Source organism: Drosophila sulfurigaster, chromosome 3 (genome assembly GCF_023558435.1).
Source record: "Drosophila sulfurigaster albostrigata strain 15112-1811.04 chromosome 3, ASM2355843v2, whole genome shotgun sequence".
Classification (NCBI taxonomy): Eukaryota; Metazoa; Arthropoda; class Insecta; order Diptera; family Drosophilidae; genus Drosophila; species Drosophila sulfurigaster.
The window spans coordinates 52,786,556-52,808,297 of NC_084883.1; the positions used below are offsets into that span (position 1 = coordinate 52,786,556).

The 21,742-nt window shown below is 35.3% G+C and overlaps 1 protein-coding gene across 1 annotated transcript; it reads right to left on the bottom strand.

The window, feature by feature from the left end:
* Positions 1-7,087: 7,087 nt before the first annotated feature.
* On the bottom strand, positions 7,088-9,120 carry LOC133842466 (uncharacterized). The gene is made up of 4 exons (XM_062275559.1): positions 8,951-9,120; positions 8,502-8,896; positions 8,334-8,450; positions 7,088-8,275 (listed from the first exon to the last, which is right to left on the bottom strand). Exons 1-4 carry the CDS (start codon positions 9,098-9,100, stop codon positions 7,324-7,326), a joined length of 1,614 nt encoding a protein of 537 aa, XP_062131543.1. The 5' UTR covers positions 9,101-9,120; the 3' UTR covers positions 7,088-7,323.
* Positions 9,121-21,742: the final 12,622 nt, after the last annotated feature.

Consider the following 21,742-nt stretch of genomic DNA (forward strand, 5'->3'; position numbering starts at 1 on the left):
AAAAGGCTCGAAAAAACAATAAAAAACAACCACGCAAAGGTTTCTTCATGCAACAACGACAACTTGCCCCGACTTGCTTCGCTACCCTGCCTCAAGGGCAGTGATTTCGGTTGTTGCACGTTCGTCGTTCAATGCGCCATCGTCGCCCCATTGGCGCTACATTTGCCGCATTTGCAAGCTGCAACATTTGCCCCGCAGACAATTCGAAATTGGTTGTAAGTGTCCACAAATGATTCGACCAAGAATCGATCTAAAGTGCTATTGACTGATCATCAAATTATGCAGCAAGTTGCAAGTGCCACAGAACCAGAAGAAGAAGAAGTAGTATGGCTAATGCGGCACGTTAAGCGGCAATATTGTTTAAGTGCAACATAATGGGGCAGCAGCTGCAACTGTCCTCAAGCAAAAGAGTTTAATTTCAAATTAACTTGGGAGAATAAGACGGAAGCGAAGAATAGATAAGCTTAATTATTGCAATTTAAGAGAAATTAGCAACTTGATTTTCCATTGTTAGTAAAGTATACCCTAAAAGAACATTAAAATAATGTTAGACTATACAAGAAATATAATTTACAACAATTCAAATTCAAGTGGCAAAAACTACAAGAAACAATAAAATAAATGAAATGATTATATTTTTGAAAAGGTTTTTCATTTCTGAAAATATCTAAAAACAATTTTTTTTTATCTCTATTCTTTTTATAGAGAGAGATTTTTATTTGGACTCTATTTACCGCACAAATTAAATTTATTATATAAAATCATTCAAAAAACAATTACATTTCGAATGAAGGCAATTTTGTATAATAAAATATAATGAAAAACTTAATTTTTATAAGCATTCTTAAAATGTAATTATAAATAAAATTGATATAAAGATAATATCCAAATTCCAGAATTCATTTAAATGGATTACAAAATTTTAGAAAAGAAGGCATCAAAGAAAGCATTTACTGATCTTTTCAATTTTGTGTACGAGCAAACAAATAAAATTAAGATTTTGATACAAGAGTATTCTACTAAAATAGAATATGTGTATTAGACCATGGTTTAATATTATTGTTTATAAAAAATTTGCAACGAAAAATATGTAAGCAACATTTTTCTTCAATCATCGTTATGACTCTGAAAAATCTGCTTTAAGAATGGAAAATATCTCAAATTCAAGAACTTTGTTTTTGTTTCTTAAAATGTTGCAACTCCCGTTCTTTAAAATTAGAACCTAATTTAAGTTAAGAAAAGATTTTAATATCACTAAGATACTACTATCTTATAAAACTACAAAAAGTAAGCGTCATTACAAAATTCATGTGAAGTTTTTTTGGCTGAAGTTGTTTTTTTTTAATTTGTGTTAGTAGGAATACAAATTTGTTTTTATTCCCATTATTAAATACCAACTTTGTTGCGTTAGTGTACAAAATATTAATCTTATATTTTTTAACAAGTTAATAGACAGTTAGATACCCGCTGTCCATTTTCAAGGGAATTATATTCTATTTGGTATATCGATATAGTACAACATTCAACATTCTACGGATGGCGTGTACAAAAAGTATGTAGTAAATAAGAGTAGTCGATCAGTAAGTAGTTCATTTAATAGTCGTCATGGCCCAAATTGCCCTTCGTCTAAGCAATTTTCAATTCGTAAAAGGTTAACAAAGCGCAGCCGCAACTCAGCGAATCACATTGAATCGCATTCATTTGCCCCAATGGACAATGTGGCTACTGTGAAGAGATGTTGCTGCTGTCGATGTTGCTGCTGTGTGTTGCATGGTGAAATCGAAAAGTGTTCTGGACAGGAAATGTGGCTGCCACCAGCGACACCAAAAGCAAAGACAAAGGCAAATACAAAAAGGCCAGTGAGATAGTGAGAGGAGAGGAGGCGCAACAGAAGCCGCAAACGAGAAGCTGCTGCTGGAAGAAAGAATGCAAACATGAAACACGATAATTGAGCAGCGTGGAAAAATTGCCAAAGACGCGAAATGGACAAATACGAATTACAGTATCCAAATCAGTGTCTGTCCCCCAGTTGTTGCTGCTACTTCTGCTGCTTTTGTTGCTGCCCCCAAGGCAGATCGCAGCAATTTTGTATGCGCGGCAGCTGCAAAATTCATTTGACAAAAGCAACAGCGCCAAAAGTGAAACAAAAACAGCAAAGGAGCAGAGAGCAGAGAGAGAGGAGGCAAGGAGAACGCTCATTCTCTCATCCTGAACAGGAATTCAAATAACTTGGCGTTTAATTTATGAGAATGCGCGGTAGCTGCCGCATGTTGCAAGCACTCCTGCTGCTACAGATGCTGCTGCACATGCGCAAAAGCGGCGATAAAAATATTTTGGCCCAAATTGAAGTCTACCTTCTTCTCTGCTGCTGCTGCTGCTGCTTGCGTCTTGGCGGCATCGTCTGCTCTTGCATTTTATTAATCATGTGCGTAATTTATTTGGGCAGCCGCGCACAATTTCACCCAAATGGAAATTGCCACGGTTGATTATTTAGCAGGTTCTCGAGAGATGCCCAAAGATTGCTTCGCTTCTCGATTTTGCGCTTTTTATACCCGCTATCTATTTGGTAGAAGGGTATTATAAGTTTGTGCCGGCAGGAAATGTATGTAACAGGTAGAAGGAGGCATCTCCGAATCTATAAAGTATATATATTCTTGATCAGCGTCATCAACTCGGACGATCTAGCCATGTGCGTTTGTCCGTCTGCCTGTCTGTCCGTCTGTCCGTACGCACACCTAGATCTCAGAGACTATTAGAAATAGAGCTATAATTTTTTTTCGACAGCATTTGTTATGTTTGCACGCAAATCAAGTTTGTTTTAAATTTTTGCCACGCCCACTTCCGCCCTCGCAAATTGACAAATTCGAAGAACAAGCACCATTTTAAGCTGGAGTAGCGATTTGTGGTATATATGTTACAATAATAACAATAGTATTTAAGAGAAGTTATTTAAAAAAAATCTTTTGGTGTAGGGAAAAACGGGTACTTATTAGAGGTATTATTTGCTTTGGCTGATATATGGCTGATATATGGCTGGTATATTTGAATAGTATTGTACTACATTCAAAATATACTAGATTGTCAGCCAAATCTACTAAGACCCATAGAAAGTAGGCGTTTTCACCAATATATGTTTGCGGTTAATTAAGTATATTTTAAAATGTGAATATCCAGTATATTTTGCTCTCTATGATGTATTTTGAATGTAATTCTAAATTAATATAACAAAAATAGCATTTGGTATATTTTTAGTATTTTTGTGGTATATTAATTCGGTATATTTTGCACTCTATGATATATTTTGAATGCAGTTCTAAATTAATATACCAAAAATATAATTTGGTATATTGTTAGTATTTTCGAAGTATAGTAATTCGGTATATTTGAAATTGAATACCGCACTGTTTTGTTTTTATTCAAAATGGTTAGCGGGTATCTCACAGTCGAGCACACTCGGCTGTAGCTTTCTCACTCGCTTTATTTTGGGGGTTCTTCTTCGCCTGGGGCGGTCATCAGGCTGCACATAATTTACATATTTTTACTGCGCAGCAGTGCAAAAATTGTCACAGGTGAAAGATGCGCGCAATCATCGCAGCAGTCACGCCCCTCTATTTCCGCCTTCTCTTTCTCTTTCTCGTTTCTTTGTGGTTCGTTGTCATTACTCGTTTATCATCTCATGATTTCTCGTTAACCAAACTGGCGTGTAATTTGTCTGGCATCTTGTCTTATCAGTCGCTCGTCTCGCAATCAAATGCCATGCAAACAAACATTTGTCTTTCGCCTGATCGGCAGCAGGAGCAACCGAGTTCTACTCTTTAAAGAGGGAAAGAGAGGGAACTACAGCAGGACCACCATTGCGTTGCTATCTTATCGCCTGCACTCGCTGATGAGTCGACAATTTACTATAATTCTTTCGGGCACTTGTTCCCAGGCCCACGTTCAAGACGTGACACAGCGCTAGGCTGCCGTTGGTTAATTATCTAGCACCCCTAGCGAGGGTTGCTCGAGCAAATAGGGGAAGAACAGTATAGATAAAAAGAGCAAGGGAAATCAGTGCACATAATTCTCTAATTCATTTCAATTCTCACAAAATTTATAGAGCTGCGAACGTAATGCCATTTGATTAATTATGTGAGGCTAAACCACAGATTGTTGCTATGAAATATTGTAAATATATCACAAAAAAGGTTAAGAGTTATACAAGTAAGCAAATGCATGAGATAAAGTCTATGATGAAAATAATAAAATATTGGAATAAATATATTTATTACAACCTACATATGTCATTAAGTTTAATTAAACTTTAAAAAGACAATAAATCTTATGAAATTCATACAAATATATATAATATAGAAGCTAAAACTTAAAAATACAAAATAAAATAAATATGTGAATAATAAAATTAAAAAATCCTCCAATAATGTATAAAAGTAAGTATGAATTTAAATTAAAAAAATAAAGATAAATAAAGAAATTCTAAAAGATTCTTATATGAGCACAGAAAATAAAAATACATCTGTTAATAGAACAGTAACAAAAACTTACCGTATACAAATAATAATATTGAAATAATAATAAATAATATGGAAACAAAAAAAATTATAAATAGCTTATAGTACATATTATGTAAAAAGCCACAAATGGTTCTACAAAATTAAAGTGTTTAACAATGATACAAATTAAGAATAGGGAAACTACAAATTTGTCTTCTTAAACATATGTTACTTATGTATTGATTAAATGATTAAGGTGATATATGATACATATACATATATATAATATATGTTTAAAAATAAATATGTATCCAAAATAAGGAAATCAATTTTTTTTTTTCAATTTATTTTTAAAATTGTTTGATCTTCATTTAAGATTCTGCTTTCTTGATTAAATTTTAAGATTTTTCCACTCTTGAAACAAGATTCTAATCCTGATTTTTAAGATTGGCTAATCTTGATTTTTTTGTAGATTTTCGATCTTGATTTACGAATAAATGTTTTTGGTTCAATTTTGACATACAAACAATCTTGAATCAAGATTTATAATTTTAGTTCGTCTGTTCTTTCTGTATTAAAAGAATAGGACTGCCTTCTTCAATATATCAATTCAATATATCCGTCAGTAAAATGCTGAAGCTGCCCTCGATGTCTCTATCGCTCGCCTTGTGTGTTTCTAACGCACACACACACACAGACAAACACGCACGTTTCCCACTCCGCGTTGTCCTGTTTGTTTTGGTGTGAAAGAACCGCCTGAGACATGCGCAGGTACCCGATGTTGACAACTGCGACGACTCGAGTAAGGGGTCTGCTTACTATATGCTTACTATATAGTCAGTCAGCTATCTGTGAGCCTCTGTTTGTGCCTTTGTCTCCCTTTTGTGTGACTCCCTTTTTCGGTTGCTATCTGTGCTCAAGGTTTGTCTATGTGTGTGTGTGTGTGTGCTTGTCTCTGTGTTGTTTGAGGCCTCCACTTGAGCAATGCGCGTTGCACGTGTGCATCGTGTGGTAATCTCTGTTGACATTCCTGGAACTCTGACCTTTTGATATTGGCCGCCAAAGGGAATTCAACTTGGTTTCACATTACGCACGTACAGCAGCAGCTCCATGTGGCAAGTATCTTTCTTCTCCTCTCTCCCTCTCTCTTTCTGTGTTGTTATTTTGGCTTTAATAAGCGTTAAGTTGCCAGGATTCAGCGACAAATTGTTAAGGAAAAGGACTCAATTTGTGACTCACACAAGAACGAAGGGAAAGGCAAGTGTTCAAATTAATGAGCCACAGATTTGTTAAATTTCGTGGCTCATTTGTGTAAAATATATATGCGGTGTATTATGGGCGTGGCATGCACGCAGTCAAACGATTAATCGTCGATCGAAATGGAACCAAACCCAAAAACAAGAAAACCAGAAAACCTGCCACCGCAGATCACTAAAGTCTCTGTTCGCCTCTGGGCATATTAATGAGTTGAGAGCTGTTTGAGCTGAGGAATTTTGTTCATCAACAAACTGAAGAAAAAGGGCATAAAGTATTTTATTTCGTAGAATGCCAGAGAACAAGTGCAGCTGAGACATTTGTCGGGGTCGTTGCCTGCTGAGGTTAAGAATGAGGTTGCAACTGAGATTGAAGTCTCTCCCTCCCGCTCTCTCTATCTCTCTCTCTCACTCGTTTGTCGCACAGGATGGGGTCGATTATCTCGCTGGCCACGCATTTAATTATTCCAATTTCCCCAATCCAAACACTTGCACGATTCACGCGTTTCCTGGAATTTCCAGTTCGTCTTCTCTCTTAACTTCTGTCTGTGTGTGGGCGTGCTTATAGAATAATTCTATTGCGACTACACTCAAAGAAATCAGGCTTAAATTGAACGAATTTCATTCAACACGATTTTTCTTAATTCACGTTTGAAAAATTTTTGAAATAGACAAGACAGTTTATTATTAGAGGTCAACTAAATCTCGGAATAAAACATTTCTTAATTCAAGTATGAAGTACTTGACTTTTTCTATCCCGAAATTCTTAAATTTTGAATTGAAATGTATTACCAAGTTGTTTCTTTCATTTTTATTTTGTTAATTTAATATTAATAATAGTAATATTATAATTTTTTAAATTTGAAATTGAATTGTATTACTAAGTTGTTTCTTTCATTCTTATTTTGCTAATTTAATATTATGAGTTTGCTTTTAATAACTAACGTAAGTGAGTAAACAAACTACAGTCGAGTATGCTCGACTGCGAGATACCTGCTAACCATTTTCAATAAAAGTAAAACTAGGCGGTATTATTCTTAAAATATACACAATGAAATATATTCAAATATCAAATAAGAATATTAAATATACCAAATACTGAAAATAATACTAAAGTATTACGAAGATTATATTTGGTATATCAATATACTATCATGTTCTAAAGACCAAAGACAAAATATACCAGATTGTCAACAAAAGCAGCTAAGCACCTTTTTCGATATAAACTTATTTCTTAAGCATCTTATAAATTTTGTATATTTCGATTAAATCTTTCTTACTTATTTTTAGTTCAAAGGTTCAATAAAGGTTTAATCAGTGAATGAAAGAAATGTTTATGATGAATTTAAATATATTTTTTTGTAATACTGTAATTTCGTTGATTTTATTGAAGCTTATCGAAGCAAGAACATTGAGCATTTACATTAATTGTTCATCTTATTTTATAGAATGAGTTTGCAGCTTACTGCTGATATCCAAATGACATGTGATCTGCACAAGAATTGTCACCGATAATGTTTTCTCTACCTTATAGTCTCTTAAATCTAGTAGTTAGTACGGACAGATCACCTTTACTTTCAGTTCAATCCCTCCAAAAACACTTGTTTGGCTGTGCTTCTCAAAAGTTTTCCATTTGTGTTCATTGGTAATGTGTCCACAAACTTTACGCCCGAATGCAATTGCTTGTACTCGACCACGAGACGATTGGCCACATGATCAATTATGTGCTGCTCAGTGATCGCAGTTCCAGGTTTCTTGATAACCAATGCGCCAGCAGCATCTCCGTATCTGGGATCGTCAATGCCCACAACGCAGGCATTTAATACCTCCGGCAATTCGGCAATGATCAGCTCGATCTCAGTCGGCCAATAATGATTTGATTTGTATTTGAGCAAATCCTTCTTACGATCCACAAGTATAAGATTATTGTCATCGTTGATGTAGCCTAGATCACCGAGATTAATCCAACCATCCTTCAATGTCTCTTCAGTATCGGCAGCAAGGCCAACGTATCCCTTCCATTTCGAACCGATGTCTATGAGAACTTCACCGATTTTATTGTGAGGTAGAGCGTTGCCTTCATCATCAATAATCTTAAGGCGCATGCCGGGAAAGATGCGACCCACATTATTAACGGTATCATTGTGGCTGTGATCAATGTTTGCTGTAATTGCTCCAGTCTCTGTGGTTCCATATGAAGAAACAATCAAGCATTGCTTCATTAAACTCTGACCGTATTGCAGAATTTTAGTGGAGATCCATCCACCGGTTATGAAGATCACCCTGAGCTTGGCGAAAGCTTCTTCGGTGGCCGAGGGATGATTGAAAAGCTCATAAGTCTGCCAAGGTGACAACACAAGAATCGTAGCATTATATTGCTTGATCATACTTATAAATTCTTCCGCATTAAATGGACCGTCGAATATAACTTTTTGTACGCCATAAATTAAGCTGATTGCAATAGTAATGAACCCAGTTGCCCAAGCAAGCGTAGCGCTGGTCAAAATCACATCTGAGCTATTGCAAAATCTAAAAGGAATGAACTTTAAATTAAGTAAAATTATAATACTTAAGTCATAGTTCTTACGGAGCTATTCTAGTCACATGTTTGTGGGATAATGCGACAGCTTTGGGTGGACCTGAGGTGCCCGAAGAGCACAATATCAAAGCAGTCTGATCTCCATTCACGGCCAAGGGTAAGGGTCTAAGCAGGGAGAAAGATGAATTGTAAGAATTTACTATTCCCTTCACTCACTGATAGAAATGCTCCTCAACTGTGGGCTTCAGCAGATCCTCAATGCTTGTCACTCCTTCGACACGTCCTGTGAGGATAACAAATTTGGGTGTCCATTCTGTGGTCACTTCCTTGATGAATTCATAGTCAGCAGCATCACAAAACATAATCTTCGGTTTGGTCAGCGTGTAGAGTTCTTTAATAGTGCTCGCTTCTTTATTCAATGCCACCGAATGAAATGGTGTCGTATTGAAGAAACAAGCTGTTATTAGAGGTGCTAAATATGTGCTGGTGACTCCAATAATGCCAACGACATCATTGTGTGTCAATTTCTCCTTCTTCAAATACAAAGCCAATCGAATGGCCAATTGTCGCATTTCAGCATTCGTCACTTTTCGGCCATCGTTGTGATTGATCTAAGCCAAAGCACTTCTTAATGGCTTTCAACAAAGTTGAGACTTTATATTTACCAAAACTGTTTGACTTGGCCAATTCTTCATGGCATTGAAGAAAACTGCACCAACAGAACAATCAGGATCGTAGAAGGGAGCTTTGCTCATGCCACTCCATATTCTCGACTCCTCGTCGTAGGATGTGGGATACAAAGCTCTCGTTGCCATTATGCTTACTCGAATGCAAATCAAATATTGATTTTTGCGCGAACCGTTTGCTGCTTTATATATCTTAAAGCAGAATTTCGTTATCGAGTTTCGTGACTAACATTATTCTACGTATCTTTTGATAGTAGAAAATTCCCCTCTGACCATAATGTAGAAACTATCAAAGATAGACACAACATATGTCTGAAAGTGGACTTCTTTTTTTAAATCAATAACTGATATTTTTACATTCTTAATTAAGAGAAAATTATATCAGTAGAGGACACCCATGAAAGAGAAAAAAGATCTAGATTAAAATAAATGTTGATTTAAGATTTTTGCGATCTTAAAAAAAAAAATTTTGAAATAAAATTCTATGGTTGAATCAAACCTAAATTAAGATTTTTGAGATTTTAGATTAAACATCTTATTTTAAGATTAATATCTTGATTCAAGTGTACTTGATTCATATCAGATTAACTAAATGCAATATTTACTATTAACATTTAATATTTAAAGAGCTGAATGTCTTACCTATAGAACTAACATATGTTTTGCGCCACGAGCTTCCTCCGGAAACGGATAAGAATTATAATAAAAAGGTTGTGGAATATTTTTGTTTACCTCTTTAGTGGATATTGCTTATTTTAGTTGTGAATTTTACTGCAGTGTCTGATATAAAGTGTGATTAGATTTCTTTATTTTAAATTGATTTTACAAATTTTTAATCTTTAATTAAGTTCACTTCCCTTAACTTAAGTTTACAATAGTATGTTAGACTTTCTATAAGTTTCATTACTTATGTTACAGAATATATGCAAAAATAAAAATTCGTAATGGAATAAACTCTCAGGAATTCATTCGGAAGAACGGACACCAAAATTGTCTCAATTCTTTGTTGTGTTTTCGTACAATACATGTATGAATAGACTCTCCAGTTTTTTTGGCATCTTTCCAGGAGATGAAGGTGTTATTAATCTTCATGCAAAGTCTTTATAAAAAGTACTTAGTTACTTTTATCATAACAATACTTCTGATAATAATACTTTAATTGCTGTTATCGCGAGCACGTTTAGGAAATTATCTATTTTGAGTAAATATAATATTTATAGATGACGTACTATGATTTCTTGGATTGACTGTCTAGCTTTTCAAACTTTCCACTAATAAGAACTGCGATTGCATTTCATTAATTGTCACCTGATTTAAACAAAAAAAACAAAAGTTGGTTAGAATGGGAATTTTAGTGTCACTGTCTAAAATTTCCGAATAGACCTTATTGGACGACTTTGTCGCATTGGCTTTTGATATATTAACGTAAATATGTGTATAAATATTTCATCTTTAAGCCTTTTATAATTTCTTAAAATTGTCAAAATATATAAAAATGCAATGTCATAATTTTGTGCGTCTTTAATAAGCGTTAGTTATGTGAAAGTTTAATTTTCATTTAACAACTACATTGTAAATGCTTACTAAAAGCAAGTAATAAAGTTATAGTCGAGTTTGCTAGACTGTGAGATATCAAATTTTTAATAAAAGCAAATCAGTGCGTTATTAAACTAAAAATATACCAAATAATAATCATACCAAAGGCTATTTATAGTATATTTTTATACGCAAATCAGTGTTTTATTGTAAAAATATACTAAATTATATAGTATGTATGATATGATATACTATTACGTTCGAAATATACCATAAAGTACAAAATATACCATATTATCAGCCAAGACAACTAAAACCCATATAAAATTATATCGTCCAAATAATGATCATACCAAAGGCTATTTATGGTATATTTGTATATGCAAATCAGTGTTTTATTGTACTATTATATACTATTACGTTCAAAATATACCATAAAATACAAAGTATATCATATTGTCAGCTAAGGCAACTAATACCCTAATATAAATTATATCTTAAATATCTCCTACAATTCTTATCTGAGTTTAAAATACTTGTTTATGGATCTTTGTTTTTCTGTGCACTCCTTTAAAGTAACTTTGATTTTTCATGGAACTCTTTCGAATGATGTTACGTAACGCGATTCCCATTAAACCTTATCAGCTGCCTTTTTATGTATGTTTTCTTTGGGTTCACTTGAGGGCAGTTTATGGGCGGCTTATCAGGCTGAGAAGAGAAGTTGAAGAAGTTTTGGGCTCATTAATCAGAGCAAATATTGGCGCTGCATTAGGTCAACGGCGTGCGATAGAGAGAAAGGTCTTTAAACAGGAAATGCATTCACATTTTGTGGGCACAGCACAACATCATATTTCACTTGATAAGAAACTGTGTGTGCTCGTAATTCATTGCGTTGCGACGATGCGTCGCAAGTGCAACACGGGCAACAAGTGCCCCAAAGCGACGATGCAAGACGCACGACGCACTCTGGACGTTGTTGCATATATATGTATATATAAACATATACAGCACATATTTGGAGTGTCATGTTTGTCCATAACCAAAAGCAAATATCGTGTTACCAACCAAGGCTTGAGGCTTGCTTTTCCCAGGCGCAGAACTTTCAAAAGGAAAAGAAAGAGCGACAACGAAAGAGAGCGAGAATATTCTTTCTTGTTGAGTGAATTGTGACCCCGGTCCACAAAAATCGAATCCATGACCATTATGTTTTATGATCTGGTTGCCTCTTTTATACTCTCTTTCTCTCTCTCTGTTTCATTTCTTTTGCTGGATTTTTGTGACAGTTTTATGGTGCATTTGGTTGCATTGATTTGGGTTCCATTTTTAACACTTTTTTCTCGTTTCGTTCTTGCTCGAAATTTAATACAAGCCGCAAAGCAACGCAACGCATTCATATGCATAATGTAATACGAGATTTATTATAAGTATTATCGAAGTCGGGGGAATTTGAAGCCCACATCATTTTCGATGCGATTAACGCTCGCTCCCATAAATATGGGAATTGTTCGAGTTCGAGCTCGAGTTTGAGAATCTAACAGAGAAAATTGCCTACAACAGAGCTTAATTGGATCCGCATTGTATAATAGAGAATGAGTGCGAGTGTGGATAATAGGCTGGAAATTATGTTTTTATTGAAATAAATTAAGTGCACGTGCGCTCATGTGGGCCAAACTACAATCAACAGTCAACAGTCTCTCTCCATCATCATGAACCACAAATTCCAACCTCGAGAGTCTCGAGAGACAATTGTTTGTCGACCGTAGGTTGAGGGCAGCCCCTATAACAATGCGAAATACGTTAATCTAATCTAATTCTAATAATACAACTCATTAGGGGCAAACGAATCGAAACGAATCGAGTTTATGCAGACCACACAAAATTCTAATTATAAACACGAAAACCTTGGAGGCCAAAGAACATATGTCCAAAAACGGGGCTTGATCTGCATTAAATGCTGTCGACTTGTATTAACTGCAATTTGTGGCAAGTCAGCCTGAGGCTTAAGAAATCATATTTAATCAGCACAATTAAGCTAGAACTCCGAATGTGTTTAGCACAGTTAGCAAAAAGGTTATAAATTCCATTTAACGTGGAAATAAAACTGAACTGAAACCTGAAAATAATTAGGTTTGATACAATTCGTCAGAATTAAGAATTTAAGAATTCAAAATTGTAAAAAAGCGATCTAACTAAAACCATTTTTTAAAAAAGATCTAAAGGGATGTCACAAAAGTTTGATAATAATATAATGTCATTCACTTAATGTGCCAGAAATTTATCTTATTATCAAATGTAGGAATTCTGTAAGTAAACTTATATTATTTTTGAAAAAATAAAGAAAATAGTGATAAAAGTTAAATATTAAAATATGATCATTCCCTTAATATGCCAGAAGTTTGTCATATTAACAAATAAGGGAATTCCGTTGAATAAAATTATATTTTTTCTGAAAAAATTCAAATTTTTATACAACAAAAAAAGTTATGAATTTGTGAAAAAGCTAAAATCTCATAAATCAAATTCTTAAGTCAAGATTATAATTTTTCATTAATTCTAGATTTAGATTCTATTGAAAGAAAATTGTTCTTAGGATCAGAAACAATTTCAATTAAAACTCTATGTATGTTAGATTCAGAATCCATCAGAAAACTGCCTAACGATAAAGCCTGCACCAATGATAGATATTGAAAAATGGACAAACATATGTTATTTTAACGCTTTAATTGCCTGAAGTTAGAAAATACTCAGTCACGTTTCAGTAACTAAATATGATAAACTCATCTTATATAAGATTGTGTATCAATTTGGTAAATGAAACAAATGTTATCCCAGAAAATTCGCTACTGATTTGTTGTAATATCTAACTCCCCCCACAAAATACGACATAATGAATTTCTCAACTCATCGGTCTTCCCACAACTTGAACAATAAAACTCTTTAACCATATTGAAAGCGAAGCTATTTGCACAAAAAGAGGCTGTAACTAGCAAAATGGATCATTAAATCAAATATGAATCGCATAATTTGGCAAACTGAAAAGCTGTTAAAACGAATCGTTTGGAGTTGTTGTCTATTTTTGGGCACAACCAAACAAAAAAATAAAAAAACGAAAAAACAAAAATACAAAATAAAATGACTGGACAACAATTTATTTAGCACAGTGGCTGCTGCCGGCAGCGTCACAACACACACAACATACACACACTCAGTAAATGTATGAGGCCATAAACATAACATGAAATTTATTTAATAATATAAACAAAATGTGCGCCAAATTGCGTATCAACAGCGGCAAAAAACAGACACGAGTCGCGCGAGTCGTGGCAACCAAAACACAAATGGCCAAAAAAAAAAAAAATCTATCCGGCTGTCCAGCTGTCCGTCCGTCTGTCTGTCCGTCCGTCCGTCTGTCCGTCTGTTTGCCTAGCTGGGACATTAACAGGTCGTAAACCTTTTGGCGCGGCCAAACAAAAGACAAGACGCTGAAACGAATCTCTGACTGGGCAATGGGCAACTGCCAACTGCCACTGGGCACTGCCTGCATCCAATCTGCATATATGTTTGTATGTACATGCTATATAGCCAGCTCTTTCTTTACTCACTTGCCCTCTCCTTCACACTCCTCCCTCGCTTCCCTCTGTGGAAATCTGAGCCAGCTACAAAACGGCGCTCTGTCAAATAAGTCCCAAAATAGCGGCGCAAATTTGACCAGAGACATAAATAAGTTTTATTGTTGTTAGCCCAAAGTGTATGTGTGATTGTTGTTGCTGTGGTTGTTGTTGTTAGCAGTTGGGTGCGGGTGGCTGCCACACACATGGCCAGCGGGGGCGGACTGAGCTGAGCTGAACTGAGCTGAGCTGAGACGGAGCGCATGCGCAGCCAGCCAAATGGACAAAGCGCATTTTGTTGCCCAGTCTTCATTGTTGTTTTGCTCTTACTTTGGGCATAACGCTTACGTTAAGAATTTTGTAATGCAATAGGAGAGGAACGAAGATGCAAAGCATAGTAAGATAATTATATTTTGGTATATACAAATGTTTTATTATAAATTTAATATACTACTAATATGTATTTTCCATCTCGATGAAATTGGTATATTATTTGGAATTTTATTTATAGTGTATAGAGTGTTTTTTTTTTTGCTTACTATGAACATGCGATTAGTCTAGCATCATTGATGACATTTGGTATTTTTTTTTTTATTTTATTTATATTACTTATACTATATACGAGTGTTTACGCTAAGCTTTACATACTACTCCTAATACTTATACTTACCGTCTAACCACAAAATTAGAATGATAGACTAATCAAATTGTGTATTATTTTTTGCTATTTTATTATGCTGCTTATATACGAGTGTTTTATGTTAAGTTTAATATGCTACCACTTCTACTATTTTCTGTCTGTCTATCAACTCGATGAAATTAGGTATTATTTTATTTTAATAATTTATGGTATTTTATTTATACTGCTTAAATACGAGTGTTTTATGGTAAGTTTAACATTTTATGACCAGGAGATTAGTCTAGCATCATCGATTAAATTTGGTATATTATTTTGGTATAATTTTTTTGAATGTTACCTTATACTGCTTATTTATTTTTCATATTATATAATATCATATAGTTAAGCAATTTTTAAAAGAAAATCGTAAACTTTCTTATTTTAGCGACTTTAAATAATTCATTAGGCAAAAAATATATTCTTTGTTTCTAAAAACTCAAACTTCAAGAGTATTGATAATTAACCACTAACATTTTAGAATTACTTACTTATTTTTTTTTAATTTGGTCAAATATTCGATTTAGTCAATTTTACATAGTAGTTGTTTATTTATTTTCATATTATTTTGAGCTTCATATACTTTCCATTTATTCACGTAAAATTGCAAGAGTATTTCAACTTCCATTTGCTGCACTTAGGATTTTTTACTTATTTATTTTTGTTCATATTATTGCTGTTGTTGTTGTTGTTGTCTGAGTGTGGCTTTATTATTAAATATTACGTACGTTTGTTGTCCGTACATTTGTTTATTGCCTCGCAGCGGCATTCAGCGCGGCTTGGCGCCCAGTCGTCGTCATAATTGAATTCCAGCAGCGGGCGTTACGTTTGCCCAGTTACCGCTGCAATCGCTGATAGACAAACCCCACCTCCTTACCCCTCCCTCCCCCCCCCCCTACTCCCTCATAGCTGCTGCACTTGCGTGCTCCGCTGAGAATTTGATCGATTCGTTCGATTAGTTTGCGGCACATGCAATCGACACGCAGCATTCTCTTTCAATTGCTTTGCATCTGCAGCATTCGTGCCACGCCACAAAATAGTATAGAGAGAGAGAGAGGGGGAGGGAAGCTGTTGATTCAATTTAGTCGCCGTTTGCCGCCAAAACGCTGCTGGGCACCGTCCGACACTCCTGCAATTGGCAATTGGGAAATTGTCTCATTGCAATGCCAGACAGCTGACTTTGGCTCAAATGACAACTCGTAATACGTGCTATTAATATCGTTCCAACATGTGTCCATGTTGTGTTTTTCTCTCTTTTTTTTCGTTTTCGTTTTTGGGGTCGAGGTGCAGAGGCGTATTACCACCATACTATACATACTCGTACAATATTTATCCATGTAGGTGTGGCCTATCTAACCATTGGGGTTCACCTCGCTATCGACCCAGGAAACGTGTGGAAAAACTAGTGCTTGGCATGTTTAATGCTGACTCCGCTCGATTCATATTCAAATTACATTCAACTGCTTTCCACACCAGCGTCTATCACATAATTCAGCACACTAATGTATTCCAAGCAAATTAACAACTTTTGGGGGTTCTACAATAAACTATAGAAATGGCAAAAAGCCATTTAGAAGCTGATTTTTTAACATATGTGAAGCTTAGCATAATTCAATAAGGTGTGTCTTAAGATATACTAGGCATAAGATTTCATTTCATCTTAAAGGTAGAAATGTAGAACATTTTTAAATACTCTTAAATATTTAAAATTTACCATAGAGTACAAAATATACTAAAAGCTATATTCGGCATATCGATATACTACTACATTAAAAATATACCACAGAGTACAAATAATACCAAAGGCTATATTTTGTATATCGATAAAAAATATAAATATAATAAATAATAAATATAAAATATACATTTAAAATATACCATACAGTACAAAATATAACAGACGCTGTATTTGGTGTATCGATATACTACTACTAGAGTAAAAATATACTGAAGACTATATTTGGTATGTCAATATACTGCTACATTCAAAATATACTCAAGGCTATCTTTGGTATATCGATATACCACATAGAGTACAAAATATACTGAAGACTATATTTGGTATATCGACATACTACAACATTCAGAATATACCATATATAGTGAAGGTTATATTTGGTATAACGATATACTATTAAAGTCAAAATATACCATTTGGTATACCAATATACTACTACATTCAGAATATACCATAGAGTACAACATATACCAAATTTATAGGCACAGCGACTTTAACCAGATGGCCATTATTTAACATACAATTATTTATTTAATGACTTCTACAACTTCTTCTAAAAGCTATATAAACCATTAGAAAATAGTTAAATATTATTTTTCACATTAACCTGTTCTTTAAAAAAGGCCTAAACTTAAAAGCCCTAATCTGAAAATGGTATATAGTATGATAACGAAAGAATATCGAATTTCTTTTTCATATTAAATTTATTGTAGTCAGTATTTAATTTGTAGATAGTATTTATTGGTGTTAACTATCTAAAATTTCAAATAAATAATTTGGAGTTGCAAAATAAAACATTTAAAACATGTAAATCCTTGAATCTCCTTTATGTGATGCTGCAAATTGCTCAATGCAATTATGCCAAATAACTTAAGCATAATTACAGCTGACTACAAGATTTAACAACCAAAATGATGCACTTAATAAGTAGATGCCACCGATTTGACTGAGAGTTGTTACTCAACCTGTTGGCTGCCTTGCAACATGAGACTCGCGACTCTTGCATTCCCACAGCCCATTTACGAAGTAGAGCTCAAATTATAAACGACTCTTTGTCAAAAGACGGTCCGTTGGCTCAATTGTTTGGGCCAAAAGCTAAGCTGAAATTACGAGCCCACACAGACAGGCAGTCAGAGTGAGAGAGAGAGAGAGGGAGACAAGCAGTCAGTGAATGGGATACACAAAAAGGGAAATGAATGTGAGCGCTGCCCAAAACGGGCAGCAGCCCAGCTGACAACTGGAGCAAGTGCAGCACAGCAGCGCAGCAGATGGCAGCATGCAACATGCTGAGGTAGCTGACTGACCAAAAGAGACGCACTGGGGGTCAGTGCTTCGTTTACAAGATATACAAAGAGCTTTGCATATTTTAGGCGCGCTCCAAAGACATTTGAATGGGGCAAGTGCTTGTTGCACGCAGCCAAAGCCAAAGCCAAATCCAAAGACGAAGCCAGCAGCGACGACAAATGTTTGCCAGTCGATGTCTCCATGGTCCACTCTATACCATAGATCGGCTTTTTTTTCTTCTATTTCTTCTTCTGGGAGATCTGCAGGTGGTCGTCGTACAACTCTATTTTTTATTTTGTCGCGTTCGTTGAAGTCTTTGGCAACGGTGGTCGCAACTTTGTCGGTGTTTGCCCGCTTTTCCAGCGAACACACAAAATGTTTCCATGCGGCGAGTGAAAAGCCCGGCAGGCAAAAGCAGGTCTCCCATAAGAGTGTAGAATGAATGCATTCGCATACTTGCAGATAGCACTGTTGTTTTGCCATTGTATCTGCATCTGCATCTGCATCTCGATCGTCGTCGTCGTCGCTGTTGTTGTCGTGGGGCGTGTGGCATGCGTCGTTTAAAAGGAGGGGGGAAGCGAGTCTCTTTTGCATTTTATGCGGCTTTTTGGTATGTTCATTGTGAATTTATTGAAGGTGATTTTATCGCTCAAACAAATGTTGCATTTTACAAGTGCTTCAAGTGCTTGTTGCCAACGTTTGCTAAAGACGGCGCTTATTAATGAGCTGCAGCCACAGAGCTCAACTCCAACTCCAACTTCAGCTTAGATCTGGATCTCTCTCTCTCTTTCTCTTCAGTTGCTGGCGCTTGCAGCACGCAGCGGGAGCTTGGCAACTGCCAACTGGGACGTTGCACGTTGCAAGCTGAACGTTGCAAGCTTGCAAGCTGCTTTGAATGTTGGGGGTGCGCCCCAGCTAATCGCTAGGCATTCGAGTGGGTTGGCTTGTCGATAAGCCAGCTGGCGCTATTGGCCAATTTCAGCTCTCTAATTTTTTCATTCGATTTTTTGGCCAAACAAATTGGAGTAATCATTCGTTTGCACTCATTGCAGTCAAGACACAGACTTTGACTATCCGTCAACCCAAAAACAAAACAAAACCAAAACCAAAACCGACTTTGAATACATTTTCGGCACAATTAATTTCAAATTAAGCCTCAAGCTCTTTTGGTGTCGAAATTTATGAAAATTGCCCCAACAAATTACGATCACGTGGCGTTCAACAGGAAATTGTACTAAAGGCAAATGTCTTTAACGGTCTTGAGAACGCAAAGAAAATCAATTAATGGCATTAAAAAGTAGTTGCAGGAAATGGCTAACAATAAGCCTAGATATCGCGATATCAAACTAATTTCAGTCGATGGAATTGCGCAGCGTCAAAAAAAATTAATTTGAAATTTTCTAATACTTCTTTACATAGAAAATTCGTTTATATTCCCTAATATAAACTTGATTACATTACAATGTTTTATGCAATTTTTTTGGGATAAAATTTGTACTTTCTAAAGATACTTAAATATCACAAGCATTTGGAAATAATCTACTTCATTCATATTCAAACTTACTATAAACTTTAGATTTCATTCATCGAAAGAACAATATTGTATGTTTAAAATAAAGTAATTGCACTCTTAGAAATATTTTATAAAATTTACTTTACTGTGTCATTGATAAAAGAGCAGATAAGTATGCTTAAAATGAAGTAGTCTATAAATTTAAAAACTTATAAAACATAGACTTAATTCATAAAAAGAAAAATATAGTTTAGTTTTCAATTAAAAAAGCTACAGTCGAGTGTGAAATACAAATTGTAAAAGCAAAACAACGTGAATATGAAGTATTCGTTTAAATAAGCTAAATTAGCAAAAGATACTGACCTATACAAACGATATATTTGGTATAATGATATACTATTAAATTCAAAATATACCAGATTGTTACCTAAAGCATAAAACACACGGCAGCTTCAACCGAGTTTTGTCATAAAAATGATTTCTACAATAATTTAAAAGTTTTGTAGGTACTTGTAAATTTGAGATTTCATTGATGAAAAGAGCAGCAAAGTCTGCTTAAAATAACTTCGCTCATTTCCTCCAAATCTTATAATAATGCTAAGATTTCATTCATCATATTTTCTGCAGACCTTTCTTTTCATTTTGAAAAAACAGTTTATTAATTTATTTGATTAGATACGTTTTTCATTCAACTAACAATTATTAATGGACTTTTTCTTGACCTCCATGGTCACTGAATGCTTTTTCAAGTCTAGTAAATTTTGGAAAGCAACACTCACTTGGCTCACTCTTGGCTTCAATTGCTGTTGCTGTGGCTGTTGAACTCTTGACCTCGCCGTGCACTCATATACAATATTCCAATTGCTTTCCAATTACGATCCATCAATCACTTTGGACACGAATCAATAGCAAATGTTAAAGGCAAAGGGCCAAAGGACTCCGCCTAGCGTCAGGATAACAAACACACACCTGAGTCCAACTTCGATTTTCCATTGTCTATTGAGGCTAATCAATGTTTAACACGAGGGGGTAAACATCAATCAGTCAATCGATTGGCCAGCAATGGGTCAAATAACAATTGCGGTGATTATAGACGATCCCCAAGATGAACTTTGTCCGTGTCGAAGGGAGGTGTGTGCAACATCGAGTGTGGGGCATGGGAAGTTCGTTTTGGGGGACGGCAAATTGCTGTCACAAGCGCCAAATTATGCGCTCGCCTCGAATGGTTGGAGACTTAATCGAAGACAAACATCTAATTGACATAAAGCCGACATGCTAAACGATGCAACGTTGCAGACACAAACGCAGACATCGAGTTTGGCCACCTAATGACGTCTCTGTCTGTCGCTGTGGCATGCAACAACAACAGCAACAACAGCAACAGCAGAAAAGTCGCCTCGACTTTGGCCAACTCCCGACGCGTATCTCACATCTTTTGCCGATATTTATGGGCAACAGTTCAAGAGTTCAATGCACAACGGCTGCCAGTTGCAAGTTGCCAGTTGCAAGTTGCAAGTTTGCAGTTGCAGCTTTAATCAAGGCTTAGGCGATGCCTATTAATTAGCGGCTTACAAGTCTCTGCTTTCCTGGCGTCTTCATCTAAACAGCGAGACGTTTAAGCTGGCTCTTGTGTGCGGGAGTGTGCGTGTTTGTGCTTGTCTGTGTGTGTTTGTGCGTGTGTGAACCTGTTGCAACTGGCTTCTAAGTGCAATTGCTGCACTTGTGGCCAGCTGCTGGATTCTTCGCCTTAGTGAAAGGTGCTGCGGCCTTTGAACTCGCTCAGTTCTTGTCAAAATGATAAACAGCGAGCTACACTAACGATCTCAACGACTTTGTTGTACTCTAAGTTTAACAGCTTCTTTCTTTCGTATTATTTAAGGATTCATATAGTTTTCGTTTGACACAAAGATTTCTTCGTTAGAACTTGAGTTGAAGAAAGATATTTATAATAATTTAAATACAAAGTTGAATACGAAAAATATCAAATATATTTATAATATCTTTTCTAGTAATAGCAATAACTATACGCAAACAAAAATCTATTGTTGCGGAACGAATGATCCTCAATTTATGGCTTAACTCTTGTCTAGAATATGGTGCAAACCTTCAACCCGTTTAATTAATACAAAATATACCATATTAATATACCTCAACATACTAAAAATATATTAAAGGGTATTTTAGTTATATTAATACAGTCCTACATTCAAAATTTACCAAAATTTAAAAGCTATCTGGCTAAAATCGGTTTAATCTACGGAAAGATTAATTCTCCGATGATTGTGAAAGTACTTATTTCATATTCTTAAGTGAATGGCTGTTTGATGATCTATGCAAAGCATAACCGACATTCACTCAGAAATGAGATAAGAATGAATAAAACACTAATCATATATCAACGAAATGACCTATGATA